The following is a 26,727-nucleotide window of genomic DNA, read 5'->3' as shown; positions in this document are numbered from 1 at the left end:
TTACAACAGGCTTGCATGGGTACAGAAAGCGGACGAGAAGACATGCTGATGCGGTGAAACTGGGAGAGAACAGGACAGATACACAGAAAGGAGACCGCGGACGACTAGCAAGAGCGGCGCAGGACGGCTGAGAGATCTAGGAAAGGTACGGACTGATACTCATCGCCTCGACTTGCGAGACGAACGACGAGCTGTTTCCATCTTCATCCTCTTCCTCGTCGTCATCGTCGTCAGCCCCACCCTTGCGACGAGGCGAAGTGGACCCAGGGATAGCGACGCCATTGCCAGCCTCGTTGCGTCGCGCATCGTCCGCCTCGTCGTCGTCATCATCGTCGTCGTCCTCCTCGCTGGACGAGTCCTCGCCGTCCTCATCCGGAGCCACCTCGGACCACTCGCGGTACAGAGGCTCGATGAACGACGCCGACGACTCGAGCTTGTACGGATCAAAGGGGAAGAACGATTCGAGCACCGAGGCGGTTGTCACGGCCGACGGTTTCGACTTTTGCTGCTCCTGATCCATGCTCTGCGCTTCCGGGCGGGGGGTGCCGCGGTCGCTTCCGTCCTGACTCATCGGTGTTGACGAACCCGAAGCCTCGAGTTGGATGCGGTTGAGCGAGGTGGAGCGCGAAACCGGGTTGCTTCGATTGCCCCGTACCGACCGGTTGTTGGCTTCGATGATCGAGTAGCAGTAGAGGAAACCCGTGTGCTGCGCGATGCGAGCGAACTGCTTCACCACGTTGGCCGAGCAATACTTGAGCGGGTTCAGTCGAGATGTGACCGCTCGTTGCAACGAGGTGAGGCCATCACACCACGCTTCGGCGCCGAACTGACCCAAGCTACCGACACTGTCGTGCATGCCGCCACCGATCTCGTCGGCGTCCTGGTAGTCGAGGTCATCCGCGCCTCCGTCCTGCTCCTCGTTGGTAATCTTGAGGTCCCTCCAGCGGAAACAGAAGATGTAGAACGCTGCCTGCACGACCGAGTAGAAGACCGAGTGCGCACCAGTCCCTGGCGCTGCCGAGCCCGCTTCAGTGTCTGTGCGGCTGCTCTCGTCGATGTGTGCGTCCAGGAAGGCGCACATGTTGAATAGGACGACCCGCGTGGTGGGCCCATCGACGTACGAAGCTCTGCTGACGAAGCTCGCTACATAGCCTGCTGCAGCGGAACGAATCACCGCTGGCTCCTCCTTCTCTCCATACTCGGCTTTTCTGCTGTAGAGACTCTTTTCGAGCAAGACGCCAAGGAAGTAGTCCGAGAACTCAGGATCCAGCGAGTTGAACCAGAAGAGCAGGAACTGGACATGCCGCGATCGGAAAGTCGGAAGAATGTTGCGGGCAAAGATAGAGAGTAGCGTGTGGAACAAGTTCCGCCTGTTGGTATCGGCGTCCATGGGGCTGTTGTAGGTCAGGCTATTGGCCCCGGCGACGTACTGTGCGTCGAGCTTGCGGAGATGCTCGAAGAGCGCGATCATGATAGCGTCGAGCTTGGCCACCGACTCGCGGATGCGTCGCATCGACCTTTGTAAATCCTCTTGGGTGCGCTTTTGCTCTTCGGTTGCGACGTTCTGATCGTAGTTCTCGTCGGAGAGGTCCGAGAGGTTGTCGGCAAAGTCTCCCTGGTCGCTCTCGTCGTCGTCGTCGGAGGAGTCTGCATCGTCTGCTTCGTCGAGCGCTTGCTCGAAAGGGTCTTCGAAGTCCAGTCCGAGCTCTTCCGCCTCGTCGTCGTCAAACTCGTCGAGCTCAACTTGGATCTCGACATCGAGCTGAATGGCACGGTCGACAACAGCGCCGAGGATGGCCTCAGAGAGCTCGGCACAGTATTCGCTGACGTGGAGGATGTTGCGCATGTAGACGAGCTGGTCGGAGCGGTGGACCATCTTGTGTGGCAAGAACTGGACCAGCAGCGGACCGAGGACACCCGGCAGAGTGGGGACGACGCTGAGAAGCGAGCGAATGAGGAGATGGACTCGCTCGTACACTTGTCTGCGCTTGAGCGTCGAGACGGAACGCTTGCCATTCTCTTCTGCAAACTGATATGGCAGCCATTCGAGACGGTAGGAGAGCGCCTTGGTGGCCTTTGTGAGGATGACAGAGAGCCACTCGCTCCTTGCGCTGACCAAGCTGCAGACGAACTTGATCCACATCTGGGCAAAGCTGTCGTCCATAGACGTCCAGGGTAGAGCAAAGATGCTTTCGACGAGCTTGGCATGCGATCGGTCTAGGTCAGATACGACATGCGAAAGGGCTGCGAGCAAAGACCGCAAAGATGATATTGAGGCGCCGGACCTGCCTGTGGATGGTTCCGCGAACTGGACAAGCAGCTCGTAGTAGGGGCCGGTGTTGCCCTTCTCCTTCTCCGAGAGTGCATTGATGACGAAGCTGAGGTACATTCCCTGGTAGTTGGCGGCGCCGGTGCGAATCGAGTTGATGGCAGCCATACTGCCAGGTGGCGGAGCCTTCTTGGAGAGGCTGGAGCGGAGAGGCTTCAAGGGCGTGGTGGGTGAAGGCGACGAGAAGTCTGACTCGTCGGATGCTGAGTTCCTGCGCTTAGCGGGAGATGGTGGTACAGCGACGTCGGCATCGATGGCGAAGGGGCTGGAATGGGAAGCCCGCTTCATGTCGGCGAGATGGGAAGGCGTAGACGGTGCGCCGATGGCTATTCTAGTTGCGCGTCGCTGCGATAGAGTCTTGGAAGGAAGGGGCGCGATGTTTCGAGCTCGGACGGGCTCGACGGACGGCATCACCACAGCTGCTCCTTAGTCTTGCGAATGAGATGTACGTCTAAGAACGCGGCTGCCGTGAGGAGATGTGATAGTCGTCACCAAGTGATGGCAATCGATGCCTGTGGTGAAGGGTCGAGTCGAACGCCACGTAGACGCTGGCCTGGACCTTACGGAAGCGCGAACATAATGTGGTGGGTGGTGCTGATCGGGTATGATGCCAAAGACGGTCCGTGTAAGTCGTCCTCCGTCGTCGTCCAGGGCTTTGATGGGTGTAGTCGGGATCCTGGTCAAGTGGCTGAAATCTCAAAGTCGAGAAGGAGGTCGCGATACTCGACTGGGAGGCTCCTTGTGACTAACGCTCTCCGCTGCTGCTTGTCGACGTTCGACTTTTTCTTGAAATTTCAGCCCTCTCAGCCGAGCATGCACGCCAGAAAAAAAAGTCACGCCGAGCTGACCTCCGCATTTTCCTGCCAAAACCCACAGTGGTGGTGAGCCGTGACTAAGCATGACCACAGACCAGAACCCTGGCTGCAGCCCGAAAATTTCCAAGAAAAAGTCGAGTTGCCGAGAATCTTCCTGAGAACCCTGACGAGAGGCCAAAGACAAAGTTGCGGTTGCTCTTCGCTGCCCTTAGCTCTCTTCTCCTCATCCATCTCCTTCCGCCCTCCACAAACGCAAACCAGGACAAAGATGGTCAAGGTCAAGAAACGCGCTTCCAAGCGTGTCAAGATCGCACAAAGGGAAAAGATCAAGAAGAAGGTCAAGGAGCATCGCCGCAAGTCCAACCGAGACGAACGAAGAAACACTCAATGGAAGAGCAAGGCTCGCAAGGATCTCGGCATTCCCAACTCGTTCCCCTACAAGGAGCAGCTACTCAACGAGATCGAGACCAAGCGTAGACTCGCCGAAGAAGAAAGGCTCGCAAAACGAGCCGACAAGCTCGCCGAACGCAATGCTGCACAAGACGCCGACGAGGCGAGCGGCTCTGATGCCGAAGCCGCGGAGGAGGACGACGAGGACGCCGAAGATGCTGAGATGCTCGAGGATATTCCAATGGCAGCACCTCTCTTCCGTGGGTCGCTTGCAGAGCTGCTCGACTCGACCGAGATCAAGACCGTCGTTCTTGCCCTCGATGCCCGTGACCCCCAGAGCTTCCGAAGCCCGTGGCTCGAGGTTGAGATCAGCGGTCGCAAGGACAAGAAGCTCGCCTTTGCGCTCAGCCGCGCCGACATGGTCCCGCTCGAGACTGTTGCCGCATGGACAGCCTACCTTTCCACCTCGACCGGCATCCCAGTCTTCCCCATCTCCTCTCCTTCGGATCAGCTTGCCGAAAACACCGGTGCCGAAGCGCTCGTAGAACAGCTCGATCTCAAGGGCGTCAAGAAGGGTGACGTTGCCGTCGTTGGCTTGACACATTCAGGCCGAAGTACCGTCGCCGATGCTATCATCAACGCCATTGGCGTCCCCGAAGATGAAGACGTCGAGGATGAAGACAACGAGACGAGCGACTGGCCCGCCGTGCTCGACACCCCGGCTCTTGCCCCGCTCAAGAGCTCCGAGGCGGCCGAAGAGTCCGACGAGGAAGAGGAGGAAGACGACGAAGAAGACGAAGAGGAGGACGACGAGCACAATTTCATGGCACGTATGGAGCTCAAGTCGATGCAGACGCTCATGCGCAACCAGGGACACGTGCAAAGGATCAAGGAGCCACTGCCACTGGCTTGGGCATTGATGTCGCGAGTGTCGCATCCCGAGGATCTCATGCTCGTCTACAACGTCCCCGCTTTCGGCTCCTTCCAGCCCGACAAGGCGTCTCTTGCCGACGAGGACCTGGACGAAGAGGTCATCAAGGCAGTCGCGAGGCGACAAAAGGTGCACGCCGACACACAAGAGTTCCTCATCGCTCTGGCTCGTGCCACTGGCCGCATGAAGAAGCGCAACATCCCAGACGAGATTGGTGCTTCGCGCGTGCTGCTACGCGACTGGTCGCACCAGATGCTTGGCTACTACACTCAGGCCCCCAAGCTGACAGCAGAGGCGCAAACCACGGCGGACCAAGTCAAGCAGCATCTCTCCAAGAGCGTACCCCTCGTTCTGGCCAGGAAGGAATGGCGCAAGAAGTTCCAGTCGCGCGAGCTGCGACTCAGGCCCATCTCCCTGGTGCTCGGCCGCGAAGCTCTGGTGCTGGACCAAGTCGAGATGCTCCCACCTCCACCTGAGCAGGACAGCGAGGAGGACGAGGACGAGATCGAAGAGTCGTTGATGGAAGAAGACGCCGATAGCCTCGAAGATGATGATGACGAAGAAGGGGAAGAGGAGGAGATTGCATCCAAGAAGCCCGCACAGCTCAAGTCGATCCTCAAGAAGAACCGCTCCAAGAAGCGAGACCTCGCTGTCGATGCGGACGAGTCGTGGCAGGATGAAGAGGAGGAGGAAGACGACGAAGCAGCTCAGTCGCTCTCCCGCAAGGACCGAAGACTGCAAAAGAAGGCACGAGTGGTGGTCCCTTCCAAGGCCAAGCCAGCCGCTTCTAAACGCAACGGCAACAAGGCTACCAAGCTCGCCGGTGCTGCTGCCAAGGCTGCTTCGGCTGCCACAGGTCCTGCGCCTGGAGAGAAGTACGACTTCGGTGCCTTCTTCTAGAGCAGCAGCATACTGGCTGGGTGCCCACAATTGCATTGCTTTTCTTGTTCCGTGCTCATCATCGTTGTCCTGTCATTGTACTCTATTCCTCACTTGCAACACTACGCTTCGCCCTGAGATCTTCTTGTGCGTTACATTATCTGACCTCTCGACATTGTGATGCTCGTGAGATTGCTCCATTCGCAGCATGTGCTGTGCTCCTGTCCGACTGATTTGCTGGTGACGAATGTGGGGTAGATTGTGCTGGAATTCGCCGGACGCCTTACACTCTTGCCAAGCACAGGCCAAGGCAGTGGAACACGCAAATCACAATAAGATTTGTACTCAGCTAACAGGGTCTTCCTTGTTCTTGACACACCAACTCCGTCGTGCTCTCTTCGTCGCTACTTCACCCAGCCATCGCAGTCAGTCGCGATCACTTTCGCTGCAGGCACGACCGGCCTTCACTGCAGCCATGGGGTCGTTAGGGCTTGCTAGCCTGGTTGGCGTAGCTCGCGACATCATACCGCCCACTCCTGTCCTAGCCACACTCGTTTCCTCGGCGATCCTTGCGCCGCCAACAGCAACGCCTACCACCACACCCATCATTGGCACTCCCGACGTCGAAGTAGACGATGACTGCAAGCTCTTGGGACCCTTCGCGCTCGCCGTGCAAGCCATCATGGGCGTCCTCGTCATCGGCTCACTCGTATACAAGCGCCAAAGGGAAACACCGAAACGCAAGTGGAAGATCTGGGCGCTCGACATTTCCAAGCAGCTCCTCGGCCAGCTCTTTGTTCACATGCTCAACGTCATCCTCTCTGACTTTGTCGCCAGCATTGGAGACGAGAATCCGTGCTCGCTCTACTTTCTCAACATCCTCGTCGACACCACCATCGGAGTCTTCTTCATCTACAGTACCCTCAAGTGGCTTACTTGGTACCTCACCGAACGATTGGAACTCGAAGGCTTCGTCTCTGGGCAGTACACGCCACCGCTGCCTGGCATCGTCTCCGAGCCTGGCAGCTCCAATTCATCCGTCCGATCCGGCGCATCTCGGATGTCATTCCGCAGAGACCGACCCAGGATCGACTACTGGCTCAAACAGCTCGGCTCCTACCTTTTCGTCCTCTTCCTCATGAAGTTGGCCGTCCTCATCATCTTCTACTTCTTCCCCTTCCTCTTCGATGTCGGCTCCTGGATCCTCGGTCTCTTTGGCAGCCACAAGGACGTCCAAATCCTTTTCTCCATGGCCTTGTTCCCCTTCGCCATGAACGTCCTACAGTTCTGGCTCATCGATTCCCTTCTCAGGCACAATCCGTACAGCTCTGCATACTCCAAAGTCAACACCGACGACGAAGACTTCATCAACCGCTCGGACCGAGCCTCGAGCGAGACTCGCCCTTCCGAGTCAAGATCCTCGTTCGGAGATCGAGGCCGCTCGCCATTCGGTCGAGCAAGCATGGACCGCCCAGACGATGTAGTGCGAGGTCACAAGCCACACGCATCAGGCTCGAGCATAGGTAAGACCCCCATCATCCGAAGATCATCCCCCTTCTCAGCAGCAGACCAGCCCTACGACCGCCCTCCTTCCAGAGACGCCTACGGCTCCGTGCACAAGTCTCCGCCGCTTAGACCTTCCCGGCCATTAGAAGAGATGCGACGCCAAGCCAGCTTGAGCCTCTCGGACAACGGCTCAGACCAGGAAACTGGAAGTGCCGGCTCACAACCGCCCATGCCTTCGCTAAAGCGGTCAGAGTCGCACCATTTGCGGCAGGTCAGCACGAACAACAGCAACAGCAACACATAGCGCATCCAGCATCTTCTCATCGCATTTCTCATGTAGTGTCTTATCAGCCAAGGAGTGCCTCCTCTAATCCAACTCACTTGCATCGTCCTCAGTCCGATCATCGTGGTTCTCAAGCCTGGCCGGGGTAGCAACACTCATACCACGTCGGTAGCAAGAAAGAATGTAGTACTATTGCAAATTGGGACGCAAAGGAGAGAAGCTTACTAGCGGAGACAAAGATGGAAAGGATTGTGTAAGGTCGGGTGGAGAGGTCACGTATACTGTGCGGCTCTTCCCCAACGAAAAAGGCTTGTGCGAGACATTGTGCGCAGCAGCTGGGCTGAACGGACGAGTTTGTCTAGATCTTGACGAACGACTAGGGGAGCGCGCCATCATGGGCGTAGAGCGGGGACGCCTCGATCGACACGCGCGTCTCCTCCTTGACCAAGACGGACGATTTGGGAGGTACTTGCGGCGCTTCCTCCTCGGCGCAGCTCTTGACGTAAGCCGGTACGGAGCTGAACGACGAGAAGGTGCCCTTGCGAGCGGGTAGGGTGGTGAACGTAGCGTCTGTGCCCGTGGTGGCGGTATCCGGTCGCTTGACGTACGAGACCGATCGACCTGGCGAGACGAACGTCACGTTGCTCGGGCTGGTACCATGGCGGGGCTTTTCGCAGTGCCCATTGCTCGACGTCAGCGTCCGACTCGAATACGTGACCCTTGAGCTGGCAGGGCTGTACACAGCCTCTTGCTCGCCAATCAGCATCTGCAGACCGACGACGATCTGGATCGCAATGCTCGTCACGTGCACGGGGGGCAAACTCGACGTCCAGCCCAACAGCATGATCAGCTGCACCACGTTGCACGCCTCGACGCCGACCATGTAGTGCACGTTGTTGAGGAACAGCACCTTGGCGATGCGCGTCAGGCCGCCGGGGCCACTCGACGTGCGTCTGAGCTGCAGACAGCATGCCACCAGCACGATCGTCTCGAAGAAACAGTTGTATAGGAGGTACCAGAACGTGTGGCTCTGCCAGAAACGGATGGTGAGCGCCGGATTGCCGTCGGACGAACCGTGCACTTGGGTGCTTGGAGCACAGCTACCCGCCGGCGTGATCGCATCCGCCTTGTCGACGCGGTAATTGGTCCACATCGCTATAGCGAACTGCACGGCCAATCCAGCACCCAGCAAATAGCTAGCCAACCGAGACGTCCGAAACACAATCCTAGCCCGCCACCCAATGACGCAAAAGACCAAGCTCGAACACACAAAGTACAGCGTCGACGCCGTCCACGACCACGATCGACACTGTCCGTCCGATTTCGCCGCCAACGTGTCCATCACCAGAATGTCGCACACCACCGCCGTGAGGGTGAGGTACTTGATGAGGACGAAAAAGATCTCGGCCATGTTGGGTTTCTTGCGCTGGTACAGTCGGTGGAACATGCGAAACTCGGCTGGATAGGTGCGGATGATCTCGCCAACCAGCAACGTCTGCGCGATCATGATCGGAAGATTCCACGTGGTTTGCTCTTGAGAGAAGCGGACTAGTGCAATCGCCTCGGCGGCGTGAGGCGGTTGCCCCCCGAAGATGGCCGGCACGTACTCGAGGCCATCGTGACGCTGCATGTCGACAGACGTGCGACGAGCAGGGTCTGGAGGAACGGATAGAAGGAGATGGAGGGAAGGAGGTGGTCTCGGCCAGCGAACGAGTAGGTGGCGAGGGACAAGCGAGTAGTGAGGCTCCGACCAGCGAAAAGTCCCTCAGATGAAGTGTTTGCCGAGAAGATCGCGCTGCGTAGGTTCCGGACCTGTATCGTGGGCTTGCAGAGGCAGCGAATGCAGAAAAAGAGCATTCGGCCTCGTTCAGTCAGGAGTCTCAAGCATCGATGGGATATTTATACCGATCCCGACCCGCACGGTGACAATGGCCATGACTTGCGTCGGATCAATCAAGACTGCATGCATCTCATCAGTGTCATTCTAGCACAGAGGGGCCAGCAGGGCATCGCACAATGCAGCAACGGGCAGTGCTCAAAAGTACATGCTCGAGACTTCATCTGCGATCTTGCGTGATGTAGAGCACACACACACACACGCCAAACACAGCGCCATTGACACCCTTATTGTTCTGAGACGACTCGATTGCCGCCCCCACCGGATGTCACTTTTCGCTGTGAGTTCGGTGGCTTCCTCATCTCTTGCTGCAGATGGCAACGGGTCCGGACGTCCTCCCACCCCACCAGCCAGATGAGATTCATCAGCCTTTTCGGACCAGAGGCCACGACGAACCCCGAAAGGGTGTCACGGTTCCAAAACACGCCTACTCGAGATGAGTCTGCAGCAAAAGGAAGGTCCAGGATTCAATCGGACGTCGTGCCGCCAATGTCGACACGGGTCGTTGGGGAGCAGGAAGGTATCGAATCTGCACGCTTATGTACGACGGGTGCGGGTCCCAAGCTCGGGCTTGGCATCCGATCAAAGCTGCTATACGCTTCTGGGCTTGGTAACAGGCGCCGTCTAGCTCGAGCATCATCTGGAGGAGAAACGTCACGGTGCGATGAGAGGGGACGGCCGCCGGAGCCGACCGATCGCGCTAACGCCGCTTCATTTCGATCCCGCAGAGCGATGCAAGGTTGCTGCCCGAGAAGACCCCTCGTCGGCTTAAATGCGAGCCCACCTGATTTTCAGGTGTCCCCTTCAACGTAAGCGGAATGCGGAAGACGCGGAGGGCGCTAAGGGTGAGGCACGAGACGCCGAGGCCGTCATGAGTCTTTACGAACGTTCTCTGGAGGACCGAGGACCGAAATGCTCTTTGTCTCGGTCGATGAAGGTGGCGTCGACGAACTCGGCGAGTGGAGTCGCGAACGTCGCCGTCAGACCACAACAGGCCGTTGCAATCACCGCTTCTGTCCCAAAAATCGATAGCACCGTTCCATTGACGGGTCGCTGTGGGGTTTCGCCAGCGTTTATATCGAATTCCCACCCACACGACTTCTGCTCGAGGTCAGGCCAGGCCCTCATCTGGAACACTCCCACACTTCGAGTTGACATAAATAAGCTGGAGATGGGCGTTCTCCACGGTCGCAGCGATCTACTCAGACACTTCACAGCCAATCGCCTTTTGTCCACTGTCGTTCTCACTCTCAACATCCCTCCGCCTTAAGCTGTCGAAAGCGGCCCCTATCACACGAAACTTGGACCATGAAGCTCTTCTCTGGTAGCGTTATTCTCATCGCTGCCCTGGTGGCATGCTGCTTCCTGCAAATCGTGCAAGGCGTAAGTCTCCGGGCCCTTCGTCTTCTCTCATGCTCGTTGGATGGCCGTCGCTGACGCCAATTCTTGACCATTTGCCCCTCTCTCTTTCTCCCGACGTCTCAGGCTCAGATGCCCCATATCCGTCGATCTCTCGACACCACTGCTCATGGCACCACCTCTGTGACCCAACTTGCCCGCAGGTGGTGGTTCGGCTTCAGCGGCTCGCTCGGCCGCGTGCAGGGTCATCCCGGGGAGATGGTGGTCGTCACCTCGGACGGAATGATCCATAGACACCCCGCAGGCACTGCCGAAACGCAGCGCTGGCTCAACTATCTCCAGCGCAAGGGCGTCAAGTATGTCGTCGTCGACGAGGGCGGTAAGACCAACTGATGGTCTTCTTTGGAGACACAGTCGCGCATCTGCGCGTCTTTCACGGCTGAGCTCACTTATGTCACACCCTCTCTCGGTCTTCCTTCGGTTCCGTTGTCAATCAAGTCTTTCTTTTGTTTCAAGCTCAGCCCCTATGTTTGTGAGAAATTGTCGTGATGAGAACAGTCAAGTCTCGACAACGAGCACTACCGTGTCACCCGACGCCACTTCATACCAATCCAAATTTCTCGACAGATCGTCCATCTCGAGCACGATCCTCTCCTCCTCCTCCCCACCATCACCCTGCTTCATCAGCGCCCACACGCCCGCCACCTGACCCACCTTTACGCCCACCGCACTCGCCAGCTTGATCTTGCACAGCCGCAACGGGGTGCTTGCCAACACCTGCACCGTCTTCTCCACCAACACACCCGCCAGATGAGGTCTGCCGACGCTCGGTGCAGTTTCGCACGCCACCACGGTCACGCTCAGCATTTTCGACCGGAGCGTCGACTTCCCCTTTCCCACCTGCGATGCCGTTGCAACGGGCACTTCATCATCGAACGCCTTGGCGAGCTCGAGGAACCGAGGAAACCTCTCGGCCTTCTCGGCCGGAGACAGGTCCAACTTCTCCCTCGTTCCAAGCCGCGAAAGCCCACCGTCGAGAATGTACGCGTCGCCATCGCGAATGCGGGTGTAGACAAAGAGTTCCGCATCTCTACGCTCCTTGGGCGTGATCGAGGTCTTGTCCAGCTCCTTGAGCGTCGGAAGACGGGCGATGGCGATCGCGCGGAAGTCGCGGTATTCGTACTTCGAGAGCAGGTCGCCGTTCGCAGTGACAGGGACGGCTGCGTTTGCGGTCTCCTGGTCGTCTTGAAGAGCCGAGATGTGGAGCGCTTTTAGACCGGACGCTGAGCCGAGCCATGTAGTGATGTTCTCCAAAGATGACCACGAGTCGAGCTGATTGCCGCGCAGATAGAGCTCTTTGAGTCCGGGGAGTTTGCAAGCTGAAGATGGTGCGGACGGGGTGGCGGTAATGCGGTTGCGATCCAAGATGAGCGTCTCGAGCGAGGGCAAGCGGGACAGAGCAGCAACGAGGTCAGGCCAGGATGCCATCGCGTTGTCCTCCAAGCTGAGCAGCGTCAGTGATGGGAACGTCTTCTCGTCTGCTTTGTCGGAGCTCGTTGCGGTCAAGGTGCCGATGTCGTTGCCACCGAGATGCAAAGCCTTGAGACCGATCAACGCCGGTGAGAGTCGCACCACTTCCTTCCACTGCACAAGCGTGCCGTCCAACCGGAGATCCTCGATCCGTCCCAGCCTCTCCCTCCAGCTCGCCGGCACCTCCACTGGCGGCGACTGCAGCCGGTTGAAGCGCAACAGCAACGTCTTGAGCTGCTCCAATTCCCCTGCTATCAACGATACCTCCTCCCAGTTTGGCAACAATGAGCTCGACAGGTCGAGCCATCGAATGTTCGGGCATGTCTCTCGTATCGACCCTGACCCCAACCTTTCCGCCTCATCGTACGCTCTGGCCACGTCATATCGCGCGTCCTCCCCTCCTTCCTCGAGTGCGACGCTCTGCTGCCAGCCGCCCAGTCCGACCTCCTTCAGCCGGTCCAGCCGCGCCGCCTTCTGCACCACCCGCTCGAGGTTGGGCGTCTCGATCTCGATCTCGGCGATGTTCTTCCTTGAATACTGCGTCTCCTCTGTCCCACTTCTTTGCTCTGTCTCTGTCGCTGGAGCAGGGAGGTACTTGTTTCGTAGCGCCGAAAGGAAGCCACATCCGCTGGAGAGCTTGCTGCTCGTAGCTCGGACGAAGGAGCCGCTGCCGGGGACGCGCACGTCGAAGTAGCGGGTGCCACCAGCGGATGTTCCCGAGTGCTTGCCGCGGGTCGGATCGTCCCATTCGATGCCCAGCCATTCGCCAGTCGAAGGTGGCACAGGACCACGGTACCGAATCGTACCTCTGTGTGGGCCCAGAGAAACGCGCTGTCCCACCGAAAGGCTCATCTTTTGAGATGTTGGAAGATCAGAAGAAAGTGTAGGTCTCGAAAAGAGAATTTGGTGTTGGTCCGCGCGTCTCTCTCCACGGAGAAAAAGGCGGACTTTTTTGCGATCCAGCTGTCAAACATCGAACGCGGTTGCTTCTTAAGCATCGTCATGGGTTGCTGCACACTGCAGGACTGCGTACGGCTTGATCCGGTCAAAACCCAGCAGAAAGCTTGCCGGACAGAGGCATGTGCTCTGACGAAGGAACAAAGGGCGAAGACCTCGACCGAGTCGAAGGCAACCCATATGCGAGCTGCACGGTTGCTCATGAAGAGTGGGGCTGCAGGTCGCCCACCTTCAATGACAATGAGGCCAAGCCAAATGGATTGACCGTCTCGCACAGGGGTCAAGTAATCTCGGTCCAGCTTCGGTTAGTCATTGTACCGAGCTGCTTACACACCAACTGCCAGAGCCTTGCCGAGATCGCCTGACGATCACAGCAAATGGGCGGTGGGCTTGCATTTGATCCACAGCATTGCAACTCATTGTCGCAATGATGAAAATTTTCTGGTCTGGCAGCCCTTCATTCTCCGTTCTGTGATTCTTCAGTATCGCGACGAGTGCTGAAGAAGATACATAAGGAGCGCCCTTGAGTGCTCCCCTGTCTCGAACTCCTCATCTTTACTTGTCCTCGTTTTTCCTCTCCTCATCCGGAATCTGAGCAGGCTCTCACTGTACACTCTTTACTTTCTCCCAATCTTGATCGCCTCGACGGTGCTTCAGGAACCTTCCTCCTTTTCTGCTCTTTTCCTCAAGCTCGAACTCCCAAGATGCGAACTACCCCTGCTCTGGCGCTCATCGCCACGTTCCTCGCTTCGTCGGCTGTAGACGTCCTCGCCTCGCCTCAAGCTGGTCTTGGGCACGCGCCAGCCAATGCTCGCGGAAGCTGCTCTCTTGCTGGACAGCACCCCGACAGCGACGCTGGATCGTCTCCGGTCACCACCAAACATACGCACCACCAACACCACCACCATCATCACCACAAGAAGATGCACAAGAAAAAGGTCAAGGGACAATGCGCTGTCGATCCCAAGGGCCAAGAGTCGTACGGACAGCCTCCTCAGAGTGGCGGCTCCAAGAACGCTGACGCGCCTCCTGCCACAGGCACTGACGCTCCTAGTCGTGGTAGCGGCGGCCAAGTCTCTCCTGGCAACGGCTCTCAGAAAGGAAATGCTCCACCAGGTGACTCGAGCTCCGGCTCTGGTGCTGGCACGAAGCCAGAGGGCTACACGGGTGGTTCGCAGCCCGGCACGAGCTCTGGTAGTGCTTCTGGCGACAAGCCATCGACCGACGACAACAGTCCTACAGGGTACTCGAGCCCCAGCGCTGGTTCTGGCACGAAGCCGGACGGCTATGCGAGCGGTCCGCAGCCGGGCGCGAGCTCTGGCAGTGCTTTCGATCACGGATCGTATGGCAAGGCACCTCGTCAAGGTCAAGGAAGCGCCGGCCCTGCACCTGTAGGCTACAGCCCCAGCTCGGGCAAGTACAAGGGCGCTCAAGGCACCGGTCTGCTCTGCAAAGGTGTGCGCTCCACCACCGTGCTCACTCCCACCAGCTCGGTTCAGCCCTCGTGGTTCAGCCCGGATCTGATCCACCACGGTCCCGGCACGCAATTCGGCGGTCCCGGCCTGTGGCAAGGCGGAGCATGCATGCTCGACAGCCTGCCTCACACCAACCTCCCCTCGATCGCAATGGACCAGTCGTTCTTCCAAGACGGTCTGGCATGCGGCACTTGCGTCGAGATCGGCCCAACCTCCGCATCCCAGTTCAGCAACAGTGCGGTGTGGACCGTCGAGAAACCCCGCCGAGGCACGCTGCCGGCGGGCAAAAAGACCGTAGCGATCGTCTCGGACCTCTGCCCGGGCGTCAACCAATGCTTCTCCGGACTCGACATGCACCTTGATGCCTGGAACAGCGTCACGAGCAATGCCGACGGCAGCAAGCTCCCCGTCAACTGGCGGTTCGTCAACTGCAAAGATGCCTTCGAGGGCAGCGGGATTGAGAAGCTCCAGGTGCACTGGCGCGAAGGGTGCAACCCGGGCTTCTTCCAGGTCCAGATCCGCGGTAGCCACGAGGCCGTGGTCAAGGTCGAGATGCGCTGGAGTGGACAGGGGTGGAAGGAGGCTAGCCATGTGGATGCCAGCTGGTGGAAGTGGGATCTGGGCGGTGCTGCTGGTTTCGATCAGGCCAAGACGGGCGTCATGTTCAGAATCACGGATTGGCAGGGCCAGACTATCGCTTCGGAGATCAGCACGCTGATGGGAACGGATCTCTTCTTCGATGCTAACTTTGATAGCGTTGCCTCAGATCAGTACTAATACTGTTCAGACGCGATCACAACGAGCTGTGATCCACGTACCGTAGCTGTCTTTACATTCTCTTCTCTTCCGCAAACCAATTTGTCCTCCGTCGGTCTTCCAGACCTGATTTCAACAGCTCTGGTTGCTCCCCTGGCCTTTGTGAAGGATGATGAGCTAACGCACCGGGGAGCTACCTTTCCGGCGGCATAGGGCAAAATGTCGACACAAATGAGCGACTCTTGCGGATCGAACCGGACGTGTATCGGGCGGGAGGGGCCCGTGATTTCCATTGAGCATCGCTTCCCGCAAGACGTTGCGTCCAGGCTTCCACGGCGGCAGGGCCTGGACCGGGCTCTCGCTTGCACCATTAGGCTTCATATGATGTCGCTGCACATCAGCACCTTTCTTGGCGCGGGGCACATGCAATCTTGCAGGAGGCTGGGGTGAGCGGATCTAGTGCTTCTTGGCGCATTTGCCACCCGACGGCGGTCACATCATCTCATTCGGGGAGCCTTGCAAGAAGCATGCGGCTCGGTTCCACATGATATTGATATTGCGCTTGGCGCGGGCGCGAGCGGACCCTGGGTCCGGGCGACGGTCAATTTCGGTCAGGGCGCTGCCCGCCTTCTTTCCAACGCAGGGTCTCTGCGAGGTGCCGAGGCTTGGTACGTCAATGGAAAGGGGGCAGGGCGAGAAGGGCAGACCCTGAGGAGGGGAGGTTACGGCCTTACCCGACCGGGATTCTCTCGCCCCGAGGACAACGGGACAGCGGAGGATAAGTCCCAATCTCATGACCTCGAAGAGCTTGACCTGCTCGCTTGTCTACCCGACGTCAGCTTCCTGGGTGTGAGCGTGTGGTCGCGACTCGGCGCGAGGACGTCGCTTGTCCACCGACAGACTTCATCCGATATGGAGTCGCCACTCAGAGCAAAAAGAGACGGAAGACGGCATGGCGCGGGAACGGACACAATGCGACGAGAGGCAAAACGGCTGATTTAGGACCACATCGGTCAATTTCCGACGCCTGCCAAGACCCTGAGAAGATGCGAGGGTGGCGGAGGCGTCAAGGATGGCGTCCGAATGTGCTTCTTGGCCTTCTCGGTCACTCGGATGGACCGACTAGCTCTGTACACTAAGCGATGGCCTTTGGCGAACGGCTTTCCCGAATGCTCATTGCGCGGCTCTCAAACAGTCGTATGTGTGTACCCAAGTGAAGGATGAGCGAGATTTCAACAGGAGCGCGCGAGAAGAGAGCACGCGGTCGTCGGACATTTCCGATCCTCGCTTAGCTTTCGTGAGAAGCTTGTTGAAGGCAGCGACAAAATGATCTTGCTCTTCGGTTCTTGCTAGGCAAGAGGTCGAGCGCATGTTCAGATGCAAGGAGCTCTGGTCTTTGATTCAGACGGATACGAACACTCGATTCCTTTGTTGCTACCGTCGGCCGAACGTGTGTCAAGAGCGTGAAGCAGCAACCGCAAGAAAACAGCACGTCGCGAATGGTGTTGCACGTTGACAGGCTGCAAGGCGGTCGAGTGTAATTTACAATGTTAGGCCGACTTCATACATACACAAGTAAAAAATCTCTGACCCACATTTGCATCTCGCGATTCGTGAACCGCTGCGACGTGATGTCATTGTCTCTGTTGGATCTGGGACACAGTTTGCGCAGCTGCAGCAAATTTCTTCGTGTCGATCGACAAACCAAAACCACATTTCCAGGCCAGGGTCCAGCTGCTAGCATTTGTCGGAACGCTTTGTGTCGTTCCGCGGCTTGCCATCTCCGTGAATCTGTGCGCGGCAAATCTTGTCGATCAGCAAGCCGGGCAGAGATCGACAGTGGGAGCGTGATGATCGCCATGGGTGGGCCACGTAGTGAGCTGAAGCTTCAAGTCTCCTGACGACCTGCGAGTGTAGACTGCAATGAGAGAGGAAGATGTGCGGCACGCAATTTACCATCTGTGGTACCGCAATCGCAGCCTACGGTCTGATGGTGTTTCTCTCCGATGGCGCCTTCGCATCGGTCAACCGTGAGATAGCATGCGAGCCGGGTAAGCAAAGACGAGAACTGACCCGCTCGATGGCACGGCCTGGGCGGTCAACTTGGCTTGAGATGACTTTTCGGACTCCTGATTCGAGGTTTCGGTTCGCCGGTCAACCCAAGACTCGATTGCACTGCGCTTGAACAGCGTCTGAACGTGCCAAAAGGCTCATGGACAGCCATCTCCTCGAGACTTCGAAGGGAGAGAGCCATGATGATAAGCTACCAACCCTTGCAAATGGCATGATCTGCGAGAAAGTTCTAGCCTTCCAGTCTGTTGCTTCGGAGGACCGCGGAAACAAACAATAAGGTGGCACCATTGGAGTGGTCGGATGCGCTAGCCAAATTTGAATCACGAAACAAAAACTGCACCCAGACTCTGCGAGACGTCGGCGCCGAACCTGCTCCGTGGAACAAGCATCGGTACCACCGTCGTTTGCTGCCGGCTGTCTCAAAGCTGCATTGTTCGATGTCGGACCGTTTCCTTTCCGCGCGCGCACCAGTTCTCGTTTTACTCTCACTTCCTTTCGGCTGCTGGGAAAGGTGCTCGTTGCTAGAGCCTGTCCCTTTCCTCATTGACAAGCATCAGCATAAGCCCACGACCCCACCGACCAATGATGAGCTTGCATGTCCGATGGGACACCCGTCGACCCTTGCGTGCTCGAAAATTTGGTTCTTGAAACCGATCGGACTCCCTTGTTGGCCGTGGGAAGACCAGATCGCCCGAGGAGAACGACGCCCATCCGACTGAGACACGATCCTCGCGCAAACCTAGCTGCCGAGGATTAGTTTCGCTCGCGATCACGAGCTTGGGCGCGTAGCGAGCCACGATCGCAAACAAGTCATCGCAAGCGAGCTTGTCAGACGGCCTTTTCACGCCAATTCCTCGGACCGGCGTCCCCATCTTCATAATTCGTGCTGCACCCGACTCTCGGCGATTCACGCGGATGGCTGTCTTGCAAGCAGAGCTCCACCAAGCCGGAATCAGAACGACAATCAAGAAGGTCATGAAACGGATCAGGGTGAGCAGCGCAAAGAACCCATGTGGCTGCCCTGAGGCTGGCTCTCCAAGCCGAGACTGGGCGGTCTGCCGTGTTGCAAAATCTCGCAGATCACCATTCGGCTTCAGGGTTCAATCGACCTAGCGCGCTCTTGAAAGCGGCTCGCTCCGCACTTCTTCAACCAACCCAGGATCCAACGAGTGGACGAGAAAAGGCACGCAACTCCATCCGGCTTTAACCAGAGACACCATTCCACAAAAAATCGCGATTCGCCATGGAAAGCGATCGAGCTTGATTGAAAATATGCTTGTTCGCGGCTTTGGAAGGTCACATTCCTTTTGCTGATTGCCCATCAGAGTCTTCTTCCGTCCAGCAGGCGGTGATGATGAGCTAGTCTCGATCTTGGCACCTTGTACCACCGCATTGTCTCGAATGCAGCCTCGTCCTTCTCGCTCGCAACATCGCAACGCGCCACTTTGCTCCGGCACCACATCCCACGGACAGCTGTTGTCTCCGATGAGGATGACGAGCAATAGCCATGGTGTGGTCACTCGATGATGGTTGTTCAGGTTGCCGTCTAGACGTGGCCACGGAGCACTGCTTCTGACTGTACCCTGCAACCGCTCTCATGTGTGTGCACGCGGTTGCAACGGCGAGCGGTCAAGACTCGATCTGGCCATTTCTGCGTTTGCCGAGGAAACGAGTGGGTGTTGCGGGTTGGTTGCTAATTTTCGGCGCTTACAGCTTCACCATCGAGACGGCCCGAGAAGAGGGCGAGAGGGCGAGGCAGGCGTGTGAGTTCAGCGACGATCCAAGCCTGGGTGTCCTTAAAAACAAATCGATTTGGTTTCTTTGGTCAAGGGTCTCCCTCTTCGCTTAATTGCGACATTCCGCGTCGTCTGACGGAGATCTTGCTCACCGCTCCTCCGCCCTTGTCGGATACAGTAGGTCAAACAAAGCCTTGTGGCCAAGCCTAGCCAAGACCAAGAGATGAGCAGACGCCGGCCAATCTCGCTCTCATGCCTCTTTCATCTGGTGGCGCTCTCCGCACACCGGTTCATCCGCATCTCGTTTGGCCTTTGTCGGATCGAGAGTCGAGCCTTGAGGATTCGATGGAGCCGACCAGAACGGGCACGCCATTGCTCCCATGGGATCATCTCGCGTTCATGACCAATACTAGCGGGCCAAGCGACAGTTCACCATGTCGCCTGTCCCGTGGGTGGATCCGCTGCTCGCAGCTTTCGGCGTCTCCATGCTTTCTCCACTAGCCTGACTAACAAAACGTTGCTGAGCAAGCTTGAGCCCAGCCATGCTCAAGTCGGCTGATCCGCCGATCATGGGATCAAGCTTGGCCAGAATCCGATCCAAGGTGGGGCGTGAACGAAGCCTACGAACAAGGTATCATGAAGCGCGGCGGGTGTACGGGGGAACAGGACCGTGTGGGAAAGCAAGACGGCAAGAGAGAATGAGCGGGACCTCAAATTCCCGGCCAAGTCTTTGTCGATTGCATTCCGATGATGGTGGCTCCAGTTGGCGCAGTGTAAGCAACTTCCGCTCTCGCGATTGGCAGCGCGCGTGTGGTGATTTCGCTGCAGGGTGCTGCAGTTGCGATCCTCGTTCGCTTGCGAGGATCGATTCCTGGGCCGGCTAGGACCTGTCAGAATCGATTTATCATAAAAATTTATTTGTTGGCAGCCGCCTCATTCGATGGTGAACTGCACAGCCGCTCCGCTCGCACTTGCCCTGCATCGTCGATGCAAAATGAGGCCACGGCTGCTCCCCTCTCTCTCCCTCCTCCTGTCCCTCGCTTTGGCTCTCCCTTGTTCTCCGCTTCTGGGTGCCGCTGACCCTCTCGCTCATCCAGCAAATCTCTTCGAGAGTGGCATGTACAGGCCGTCCTGACTTCGCTTACACCGCTTGCATGCCCGCCCAGAACCCGTTTACCTGGACGCCTCTCTCGTAGATTGGTCGAAACGTTCTGGTTTCGCGCTTCCGCTTGATTTGCTCTGCACTTGGGTGTTCCGGATCCTCCGCTATGTTCTTGGCCTTGGCCTACCTCTCGAACCCTTCATACTCAGCCTTACGACTTGATCCTCACCCTCATCCTCATCCTCGTCCTAATCCTCGTCTCGACCCTCTGCTCTGTCAACACCATCACATCATCGACTCTCTTTTATTTCGACTCCAGCAAACACGCAGGACAGCGACCATCGAGCCGTGTCAGCTTCGTAGCACCGCCATCTTTCTGTCCCTTGTGCTCCGATCGAAACTCATCGCTCAGCCAGCTATACCCATCGCAAAGAGCGACTTCCGGCTCCCAAGACACACTCTCTCTCCTCTGCATTCGCCCTCACGCTAACGGCAGCAACGACTATCGGCCAGGTATCTCGCACTCGAACCCCGGCTTGCTTCATCTTATCCCACTCTTCTCACGAGCTCAATCTCTGCCGAGCCACGGAGGCTAGGACTCTACAGCACGCCGCTCATTTCGGAACGGCCCGCTGCTTACTTTTGGTGGACTGGTCGCTGCACGAGCCGTTGAAAGGCGACATGGCATTGTTGTCAACCTAAAAACCTTAATCGCAACTCGCCTTCCGACTCTTGACTGCTGCTGCGCAGTTCATCGCGGATCTTCCGAGCCCCGGGTGGGACCGCTCAACAAGGCATTGTCCCTTTTCATTTGCTCTTTCTCTCACAGAGGCGCAACTTTCTCCTTCTGCGCTGTCAACTAACCGGAGCCTCTGCCTCTCTTTCCGTCTCAGAGCTCAGCTGCGGCAAAGCGCTCCTCTCTTCCCCACCAAACTCGACCGCAATCTCTTTCTCCATCTCATCTGCTCTTCCTACCATTGGAGCAGCATCGACTTGCACATCGACCATGACTGCACACAGCTCGACGGCTCGTTCCGCAGATACCCTCTTCGCACAACAAGCAGCTTCCTCTGGCTCCTCTTCGCGGCACCCTCACATCGAAAAGATCTCGACGGCGGTCACGTTCCCCTCATCAGAATGTAGCTCGCTCGAGGCTTCGGGCAGCGATCTCAAAGATGCTGCCAGGCGCTCCAGCAGCTCTTCCTCGATAGCTTCGCCCGCAGTATCGACTCCCCGCGCCACTTCACCCTCACCTCCCCGCAGTAGGAGAGCGGCTGTCCGCAATAGCCTCGATACCACCGCTTCTCCCACCGTTCCCGCCTCGGTGGCCGGGCTGGCGCTTCAGGTGCAGTCAGCAGTCTCGCGCAACGTCACTGGCCCCCTGGTTCAAGTTCTCACCGATGCCGAGGAGGCATCTGCCCTCCATTACAGGTCCGAGCAAGCGTCTCAACAAAGCAGGTCAACCGGCGCAGAAGCGAGCAATTCTGGCGCTCAGAGCGCACCACTGGCTCGACAAGGATCTGGAAGTTCCGACTATGTTACCGCACTCAGCTCGCCTGAACTGTCTCCGACAGACGCCTCGTCGCGCCGCCGCATTTCTCAAATGCTCTCCAGCACCATCAGCGAAGAGCAAATCGATGCTGCTCTCGGCTCCAACCTCGCCCGCACGGTCGATGATGAAGATGAATATCCGCTCGTTACACCCAAGATGCAACTACAGGACAGCAGCGATGGAAGTGGCCTCGAGACCGCGGCGACGCAGTCGGACATCAGTCGCACACCGTCGACTTCCACCACAGGCTCCAGTCACGCCGGCAGTCTCGACACCGCCATTAGTTCCGTGCCATCAGGCACCGATTTCGAGGACCACTACAAGTCGCAAGCCGATGAACTTTCGGCAGATACCCTGCGAGTTGACATTGGGGACTACAATTCGAATGCGCATCCAAGCCAGGCATCCCCTGTCTCCCTTATCTCTGAAGTCGACGGTGCCCTCTTGGAATACCCCGGTCTGATCGAAAATGGAACCGCTGATCCCGTCGCCGAGGCCAAATATACCACAGCCAAAGTTCGTCGATACGCTGCATTGCTGGAGCTCATCGACACCGAACGCAACTACGCAGACGACTTGGCCACCCTAGTTTTGGTTTTCTTCGACAATCTCTGCATGATGCCCTTCTTCAACGATCAGCCTGCTCGACAAGCCCTGGTCATGAGGAACTCGGAGGATCTCCTGCGTACCCACCAAAAGCTGTCGGCCAAACTCGAATACATCCTCATCGACCTGGGCTTGCGCAAGCCTGTACATCAACGACTTGTTGAAGACAGGAGGACCGATCTCGAGAAAGCGCTCAGTCCTCAAGCCGACGAGGCCGTCGTCCGCGTGGCCAAGCTCTTCAATCAGATGATGCCATCGCTCCAGAGCTACAAGGCCTTTTGCTCGCGTCACGGTGAAGCACTTGCGCTCATCCGCGAAGCCGAGAAGCGCCACGCCGACTGGGATGCGTTTGAAAAGCACTGCGCCGACGTTCTCCGAATGACCAGAATGGCGCAGAAGGGCAGCTCACGACCGCCATCGGGCGCCAACACGCCCAACGTATCGGTCAACAGCCCCTCTTCGTACTTTACTCCCATGACGCTCGCCAACGCCTCGACCATCTCCAATGAATCCACCTCGACGCTGACGGCAGGCACGCATTCCAGCCCTGCGAGCGCGGCAGTGACGCCCGGCTCCGGAACGAACGCTCTTCGCGAGAACTCCTCTCGTCTGCTCTTCCGTGACTTCCTCATCAAGCCGATCCAGCGCCTCTGCCTGTACCCGCTCGTCCTTCAAACGCTGCAGAAGCACAGCTCGGCGACCGGCGACTCGGTCGAGGAGCTCGCCCTTGCTATCTCGCTGATGAGGGAGGTCGCTGACCAGGTGGACGAGGCAGGAAAGCGTCGCGAGTCCGAACTTCGGGCAGACCTCATCTCGTCCCGCATCGAGCCGAACCAAGGCGTCACCTCGTCCTTCGTCAAGTCTCTCGGCGATTGTCAGCTGTCTGGTACTCTTGACGTCTTGCACCATCATCGCGTGTTGAACCCGCTGGTCGCTCCCTTGCGCTTCAAATACTTCGGCGTCTTCATCTACCACAGCTTCCTGCTCATGGTCAAGGTCCGCAAGAACTCGACCTACGAGTGCCGACAGTGGTTCCCCCTTTGGGCCGCACGCCTGTCCAACGTGGAAGACGAGAGGAATCTGATTCCCAACTCCTTCCGCCTGTCCGTCAAGGACCACCACTTCGAGCTGGCTGCATCGAACGCAAAAGAAAGGCAGCTCTGGATCGATCTGCTCTCGCTCGCTATCTCTCGCGCGACCTTTTCGCCGCCTGGATCTGAGGCAGCCTTCCCTTGCAGTCTGTTCTTTGGCGACGCCGCCGATGGTGACATGCTCGAGGCTTCCGAGGCACCGACGCCAAATGCAAGCCGACCCTCCGAGTTCGAGGGCTACTTCGACGCAGCCAAATCTACCACAGTGGATCCTCTCATGGAGTTCCTGGCCATGCATGCGGCCGGAGCAGCACAGGCTTCTACCTCGAACCAGAAGACCCAGCGCTCCTCGTCCGGCCCTTGGATGCCCACCGAGATCTTGCTGCGACATGCGTCGCCCAACTCGCGGGCGATCGTGGATCGTGGCATGATCTTGTCAGACTCGGTCATCTCTGCTCGTATCGCCAGAGATGGTGGAGCTTTGTCCACGCTCTACGCCGCCTCAGGGTCTGGAATTGGCTCGGCTGTTGGATCCTCCCTGGGTCTCAACCGTCTGTCTGCGAAGGAGACCGCAACGGTCAAGATCCAGCGACGGAAGAGCTGTGCCGGGTTGCTCGAGAACGCCGATGCAGACGAGGACCCGAACAACTTGGTCTTCACGGCTACATTCGTACAGCCCGGCTCGCGCTCGCGATCTTCGACACGCTTGCAGCTGGACGCGCAGACCGATCGCGAAGGATGGAAGTCGTCGCTGCTCAAGAAGGCCAACAGGGTGAGACCCGCCAGCATCTTTGCGCCCAATGGATTGAGTGTCAACACCGAACTGGGAAGTCCGACCTGGGGTCCCGGTTCCACATCGACACCCACTTCGCCCGTGGCCAATGGACGCGAACTTCCAGTGCACGAGTTCGGAAGCTTTGGCGTCGTGCCTCTGAGCCCCACCGGGGCTGGTCAGTCGCTGACTTCTTCTCCGACCGCTGTCAGCGAATCTGCGGGCAACTCTTCGACCAATCTGCGCGCTTCTGTGACATCGCTGCCCCCTCGATCCCGCAACAGCTTCTATGGCATGAAGGAGTCCCTCACCATGACTTTCGGCAGGCGAAGCCGAACGCAGTCAGCGCAAGCTGGCCTCGGCGAAAGCTTCCCTACCATCGACTTTGGCACCAACTCTGCTCTCTCTTCGACCTGCGCGTCGCCCATGGCGAGCACAGCGGATTTACCGCTGGACTTTGCACTTGGCAGCACCTCACGACGACCTTCAGCGGACGGTGTCTACATGATGCAGCACAGGACCCAATCTGGCGGCCGATCGCGCACCAACTCCATCACCTCGGTGACGGGCTCGATTCGAAGAGTGTTCACCAATGCATCGCTTGCGACGCTCAAACATAAGCGTACGCAGAGCGATGTCGCCAAATCGCTGGGTGGCGCGACGCAGCCCGAAAGGCAGATGTCGATGGCTGAGCTCGAGACACCTTCGACGGAGAACGTGCCAGTCTTGGCCGAAGCTGCTACGATCCGCAGGTCTGGTTCCAACACTCTGCGAAGGTCGAGGACGATGCTCAACTACTCGAAGAACTGGTTCCGCGGCTCGGCCGCTGCCAACGTCGTTGAGCGCGTCAACGCGGAGGCCGTTGCGCCCGTGCAGAGTTTTCAGGTTCAGAGGCAGCCGTCGTTCAGGAGCATTGTCACAGTCCCGTCCACCGACGTTGACTTCGACTCTTTCAAGGAAGTTCCGAAGCCGCACCGGGCCAGCAGCACTCCCGTGACTCGACAGACTTCCGTGCAGCCCGAGGGCATCAGGAGGGCATCCGACACGCAGCTGAGCACAATTGCTGAGCAGCAGCGCGACGGAGGCTTTATGGCCACTCGACGAGCATCCAAGGGCTTCAATCCGCTCAAGTTTCTGCACAACAACCGACTCTCACCGCTTCCATCGAAGAATGGCCTCTGATCCTGCATGATACCACGATTTCGCCACTGTAGCTTCCGTTTGCAGAAACGATATCGATTGATCCATTAGCATTTCGTAGCTTCCTTCAAATAAGACTGTCGCATTGTGGTTCGCGTCGACCTTCGCTGAGCTTCCCATCTTCTTGAGACTAGTTTGATTGCGATGTGCTTCTGAAGACGTGCTGTCATTCTGTCGTCTCCACTGAGCTCACGGGCTGTACTGGGATCCCATTCTGCGCCTTTGGTGACGAGAGGTGATGATCAAGTGAGAGACCTGTGATGTGATGTGGGAAGAAGAGAGGTGATTTTATCAGCGGCCTGCAGTGAAATCGCGGAATTCGGCGGTGAGGTTTCTCCACATCTTCGGCGCTTTGATGCTTCTTCTTGTTCCTCTGACCGTCAACCGCACCTCGCGCACACCAAGCAGGATCGCTGCCAGGCCGCACACACTCGGCAGCCGGCGTGGCACTCTACTGCCCGCTGTTCTGTGTCGCCGGGCTTACGGAAGAACTTTAAAGCAGCCCTGCAGAGCTGGTCAGCAGTCGAGCGCAAGATGGCCTTCCGACCAGCATCACGAGTAGGCTTTCGACGACCATGGATCTCGCGAGCGGCCTACACGTCGGCCATCGCGCTGCAGGTCGCATGTACTGCCCATCTGATCAACGAGCATGTCTTCGAGATCCGCAATTCTACAGGTGCATCGATGCTACCTACGCTGGCGCCCGAGGGGGATTTCCTGCTGCAGCTGCGGCTGCCGTTTGCGCGCTTTCTCGCTTCCCTTCGCGATCTCACTTCGAGCAAAGAACAGACCGACGAAGAGGGCGCACATCCATATCGCAGCGGGAAGGGCAGGATAGGCGGGCCGACGTTTAGCAAGACCGACCAGGCGCAGGGGACAGGCTTGAAGGTGGGCGATCTGGTCGTGGCATTATCGCCGTTTGACCCGAGTCGAACGGTGTGCAAGAGGGTGATTGGGTTGCCAGGGGACACAGTGGCGCTGGATCCGAGGATGAGGCCGTTGCCGATGCATGCGTGGAGGGGCCGCAAGGCGGAACCGAGGCCAGAAGGGGGGAATAAGGACGACAAATTGGACAGCAGGATGGTCAAGTTTGAAGACTTGCTCGCGTCCGTTGGCGAACCGGTCGAGCCAGGATCGAGACGCAGCACCACCATGAACAATTCCGACGTCGACCTGCTCAAAAGCATGGATACGGACGCACCACACTCGCGCGAAGACGACACGCAAAGACACAACTCAGCCGCCGCCACAGAGATCTCCAATACGTACATACGGTCCAAGGGCGATGTTCAGTATGTCACCGTGCCGCTGGGGCATGTGTGGCTGGCGGGCGACAATATGGGCAACTCGACGGATAGCAGGCATTACGGACCTGTACCGCTGGGTATGGTGAGGGGCAAGGTGCTCGCTAGGGTGTATCCGAATCCGCGGTGGTTGACGAACAATCTCAGTTTCGTTGATTGAAATGGGCACGGCAATCGCATCACT

The 26,727-nt window shown here is 57.9% G+C and overlaps 9 protein-coding genes across 9 annotated transcripts; 6 read left to right on the top strand and 3 right to left on the bottom strand.

Moving 5' to 3' along the window:
• Nucleotides 1-136: 136 nt before the first annotated feature.
• PSEUBRA_003914 (RNA polymerase I specific transcription initiation factor RRN3) lies at nt 137-2,617 on the bottom strand (the record flags this gene model as incomplete). Its single annotated transcript, XM_016437502.2, has 1 exon — nt 137-2,617. The coding sequence occupies one exon, from the start codon at nt 2,615-2,617 to the stop codon at nt 137-139; it is 2,481 nt and encodes an 826-aa protein (XP_016291045.2).
• Nucleotides 2,618-3,412: 795 nt separating this feature from the next.
• PSEUBRA_003913 (Guanine nucleotide-binding protein-like 3, N-terminal domain protein) lies at nt 3,413-5,365 on the top strand (the record flags this gene model as incomplete). The annotated part of the gene is made up of 1 exon (XM_016437512.1): nt 3,413-5,365. One exon carries the CDS (start codon nt 3,413-3,415, stop codon nt 5,363-5,365), a length of 1,953 nt encoding a protein of 650 aa, XP_016291044.1.
• Nucleotides 5,366-5,819: 454 nt separating this feature from the next.
• PSEUBRA_003912 (Protein of unknown function DUF3661, vacuolar transmembrane) lies at nt 5,820-7,154 on the top strand (the record flags this gene model as incomplete). Its single annotated transcript, XM_016437530.2, has 1 exon — nt 5,820-7,154. One exon carries the CDS (start codon nt 5,820-5,822, stop codon nt 7,152-7,154), a length of 1,335 nt encoding a protein of 444 aa, XP_016291043.2.
• A 355-nt stretch (nt 7,155-7,509) lies between these two features.
• On the bottom strand, nt 7,510-8,763 carry PSEUBRA_003911 (uncharacterized protein; the record flags this gene model as incomplete). The annotated part of the gene is made up of 1 exon (XM_016437497.1): nt 7,510-8,763. One exon carries the CDS (start codon nt 8,761-8,763, stop codon nt 7,510-7,512), a length of 1,254 nt encoding a protein of 417 aa, XP_016291042.1.
• Nucleotides 8,764-10,338: 1,575 nt separating this feature from the next.
• On the top strand, nt 10,339-10,782 carry PSEUBRA_003910 (uncharacterized protein; the record flags this gene model as incomplete). Its single annotated transcript, XM_059465272.1, has 2 exons — nt 10,339-10,413; nt 10,516-10,782. 2 exons carry the CDS (start codon nt 10,339-10,341, stop codon nt 10,780-10,782), a joined length of 342 nt encoding a protein of 113 aa, XP_059321464.1.
• A 165-nt stretch (nt 10,783-10,947) lies between these two features.
• Nucleotides 10,948-12,771, bottom strand: PSEUBRA_003909 (Leucine rich repeat 4; the record flags this gene model as incomplete). The annotated part of the gene is made up of 1 exon (XM_016437499.1): nt 10,948-12,771. One exon carries the CDS (start codon nt 12,769-12,771, stop codon nt 10,948-10,950), a length of 1,824 nt encoding a protein of 607 aa, XP_016291041.1.
• Nucleotides 12,772-13,580: 809 nt separating this feature from the next.
• PSEUBRA_003908 (RlpA-like double-psi beta-barrel domain protein) lies at nt 13,581-15,128 on the top strand (the record flags this gene model as incomplete). The annotated part of the gene is made up of 1 exon (XM_016437524.2): nt 13,581-15,128. The coding sequence occupies one exon, from the start codon at nt 13,581-13,583 to the stop codon at nt 15,126-15,128; it is 1,548 nt and encodes a 515-aa protein (XP_016291040.2).
• Nucleotides 15,129-21,024: 5,896 nt separating this feature from the next.
• Nucleotides 21,025-25,221, top strand: PSEUBRA_003907 (Dbl homology (DH) domain protein; the record flags this gene model as incomplete). Its single annotated transcript, XM_016437522.2, has 1 exon — nt 21,025-25,221. The coding sequence occupies one exon, from the start codon at nt 21,025-21,027 to the stop codon at nt 25,219-25,221; it is 4,197 nt and encodes a 1,398-aa protein (XP_016291039.2).
• A 552-nt stretch (nt 25,222-25,773) lies between these two features.
• On the top strand, nt 25,774-26,703 carry PSEUBRA_003906 (Peptidase S24/S26A/S26B; the record flags this gene model as incomplete). Its single annotated transcript, XM_059465261.1, has 1 exon — nt 25,774-26,703. The coding sequence occupies one exon, from the start codon at nt 25,774-25,776 to the stop codon at nt 26,701-26,703; it is 930 nt and encodes a 309-aa protein (XP_059320494.1).
• Between the last annotated feature and the right edge of the window lie 24 nt (nt 26,704-26,727).

This window comes from Kalmanozyma brasiliensis (assembly GCF_000497045.1).
Source record: "Kalmanozyma brasiliensis GHG001 unplaced genomic scaffold PSEUBRA_SCAF3, whole genome shotgun sequence".
In the NCBI taxonomy this organism is placed as follows: domain Eukaryota; kingdom Fungi; phylum Basidiomycota; class Ustilaginomycetes; order Ustilaginales; genus Kalmanozyma; species Kalmanozyma brasiliensis.
This window is presented reverse-complemented; position numbering and strand designations above follow the sequence as displayed.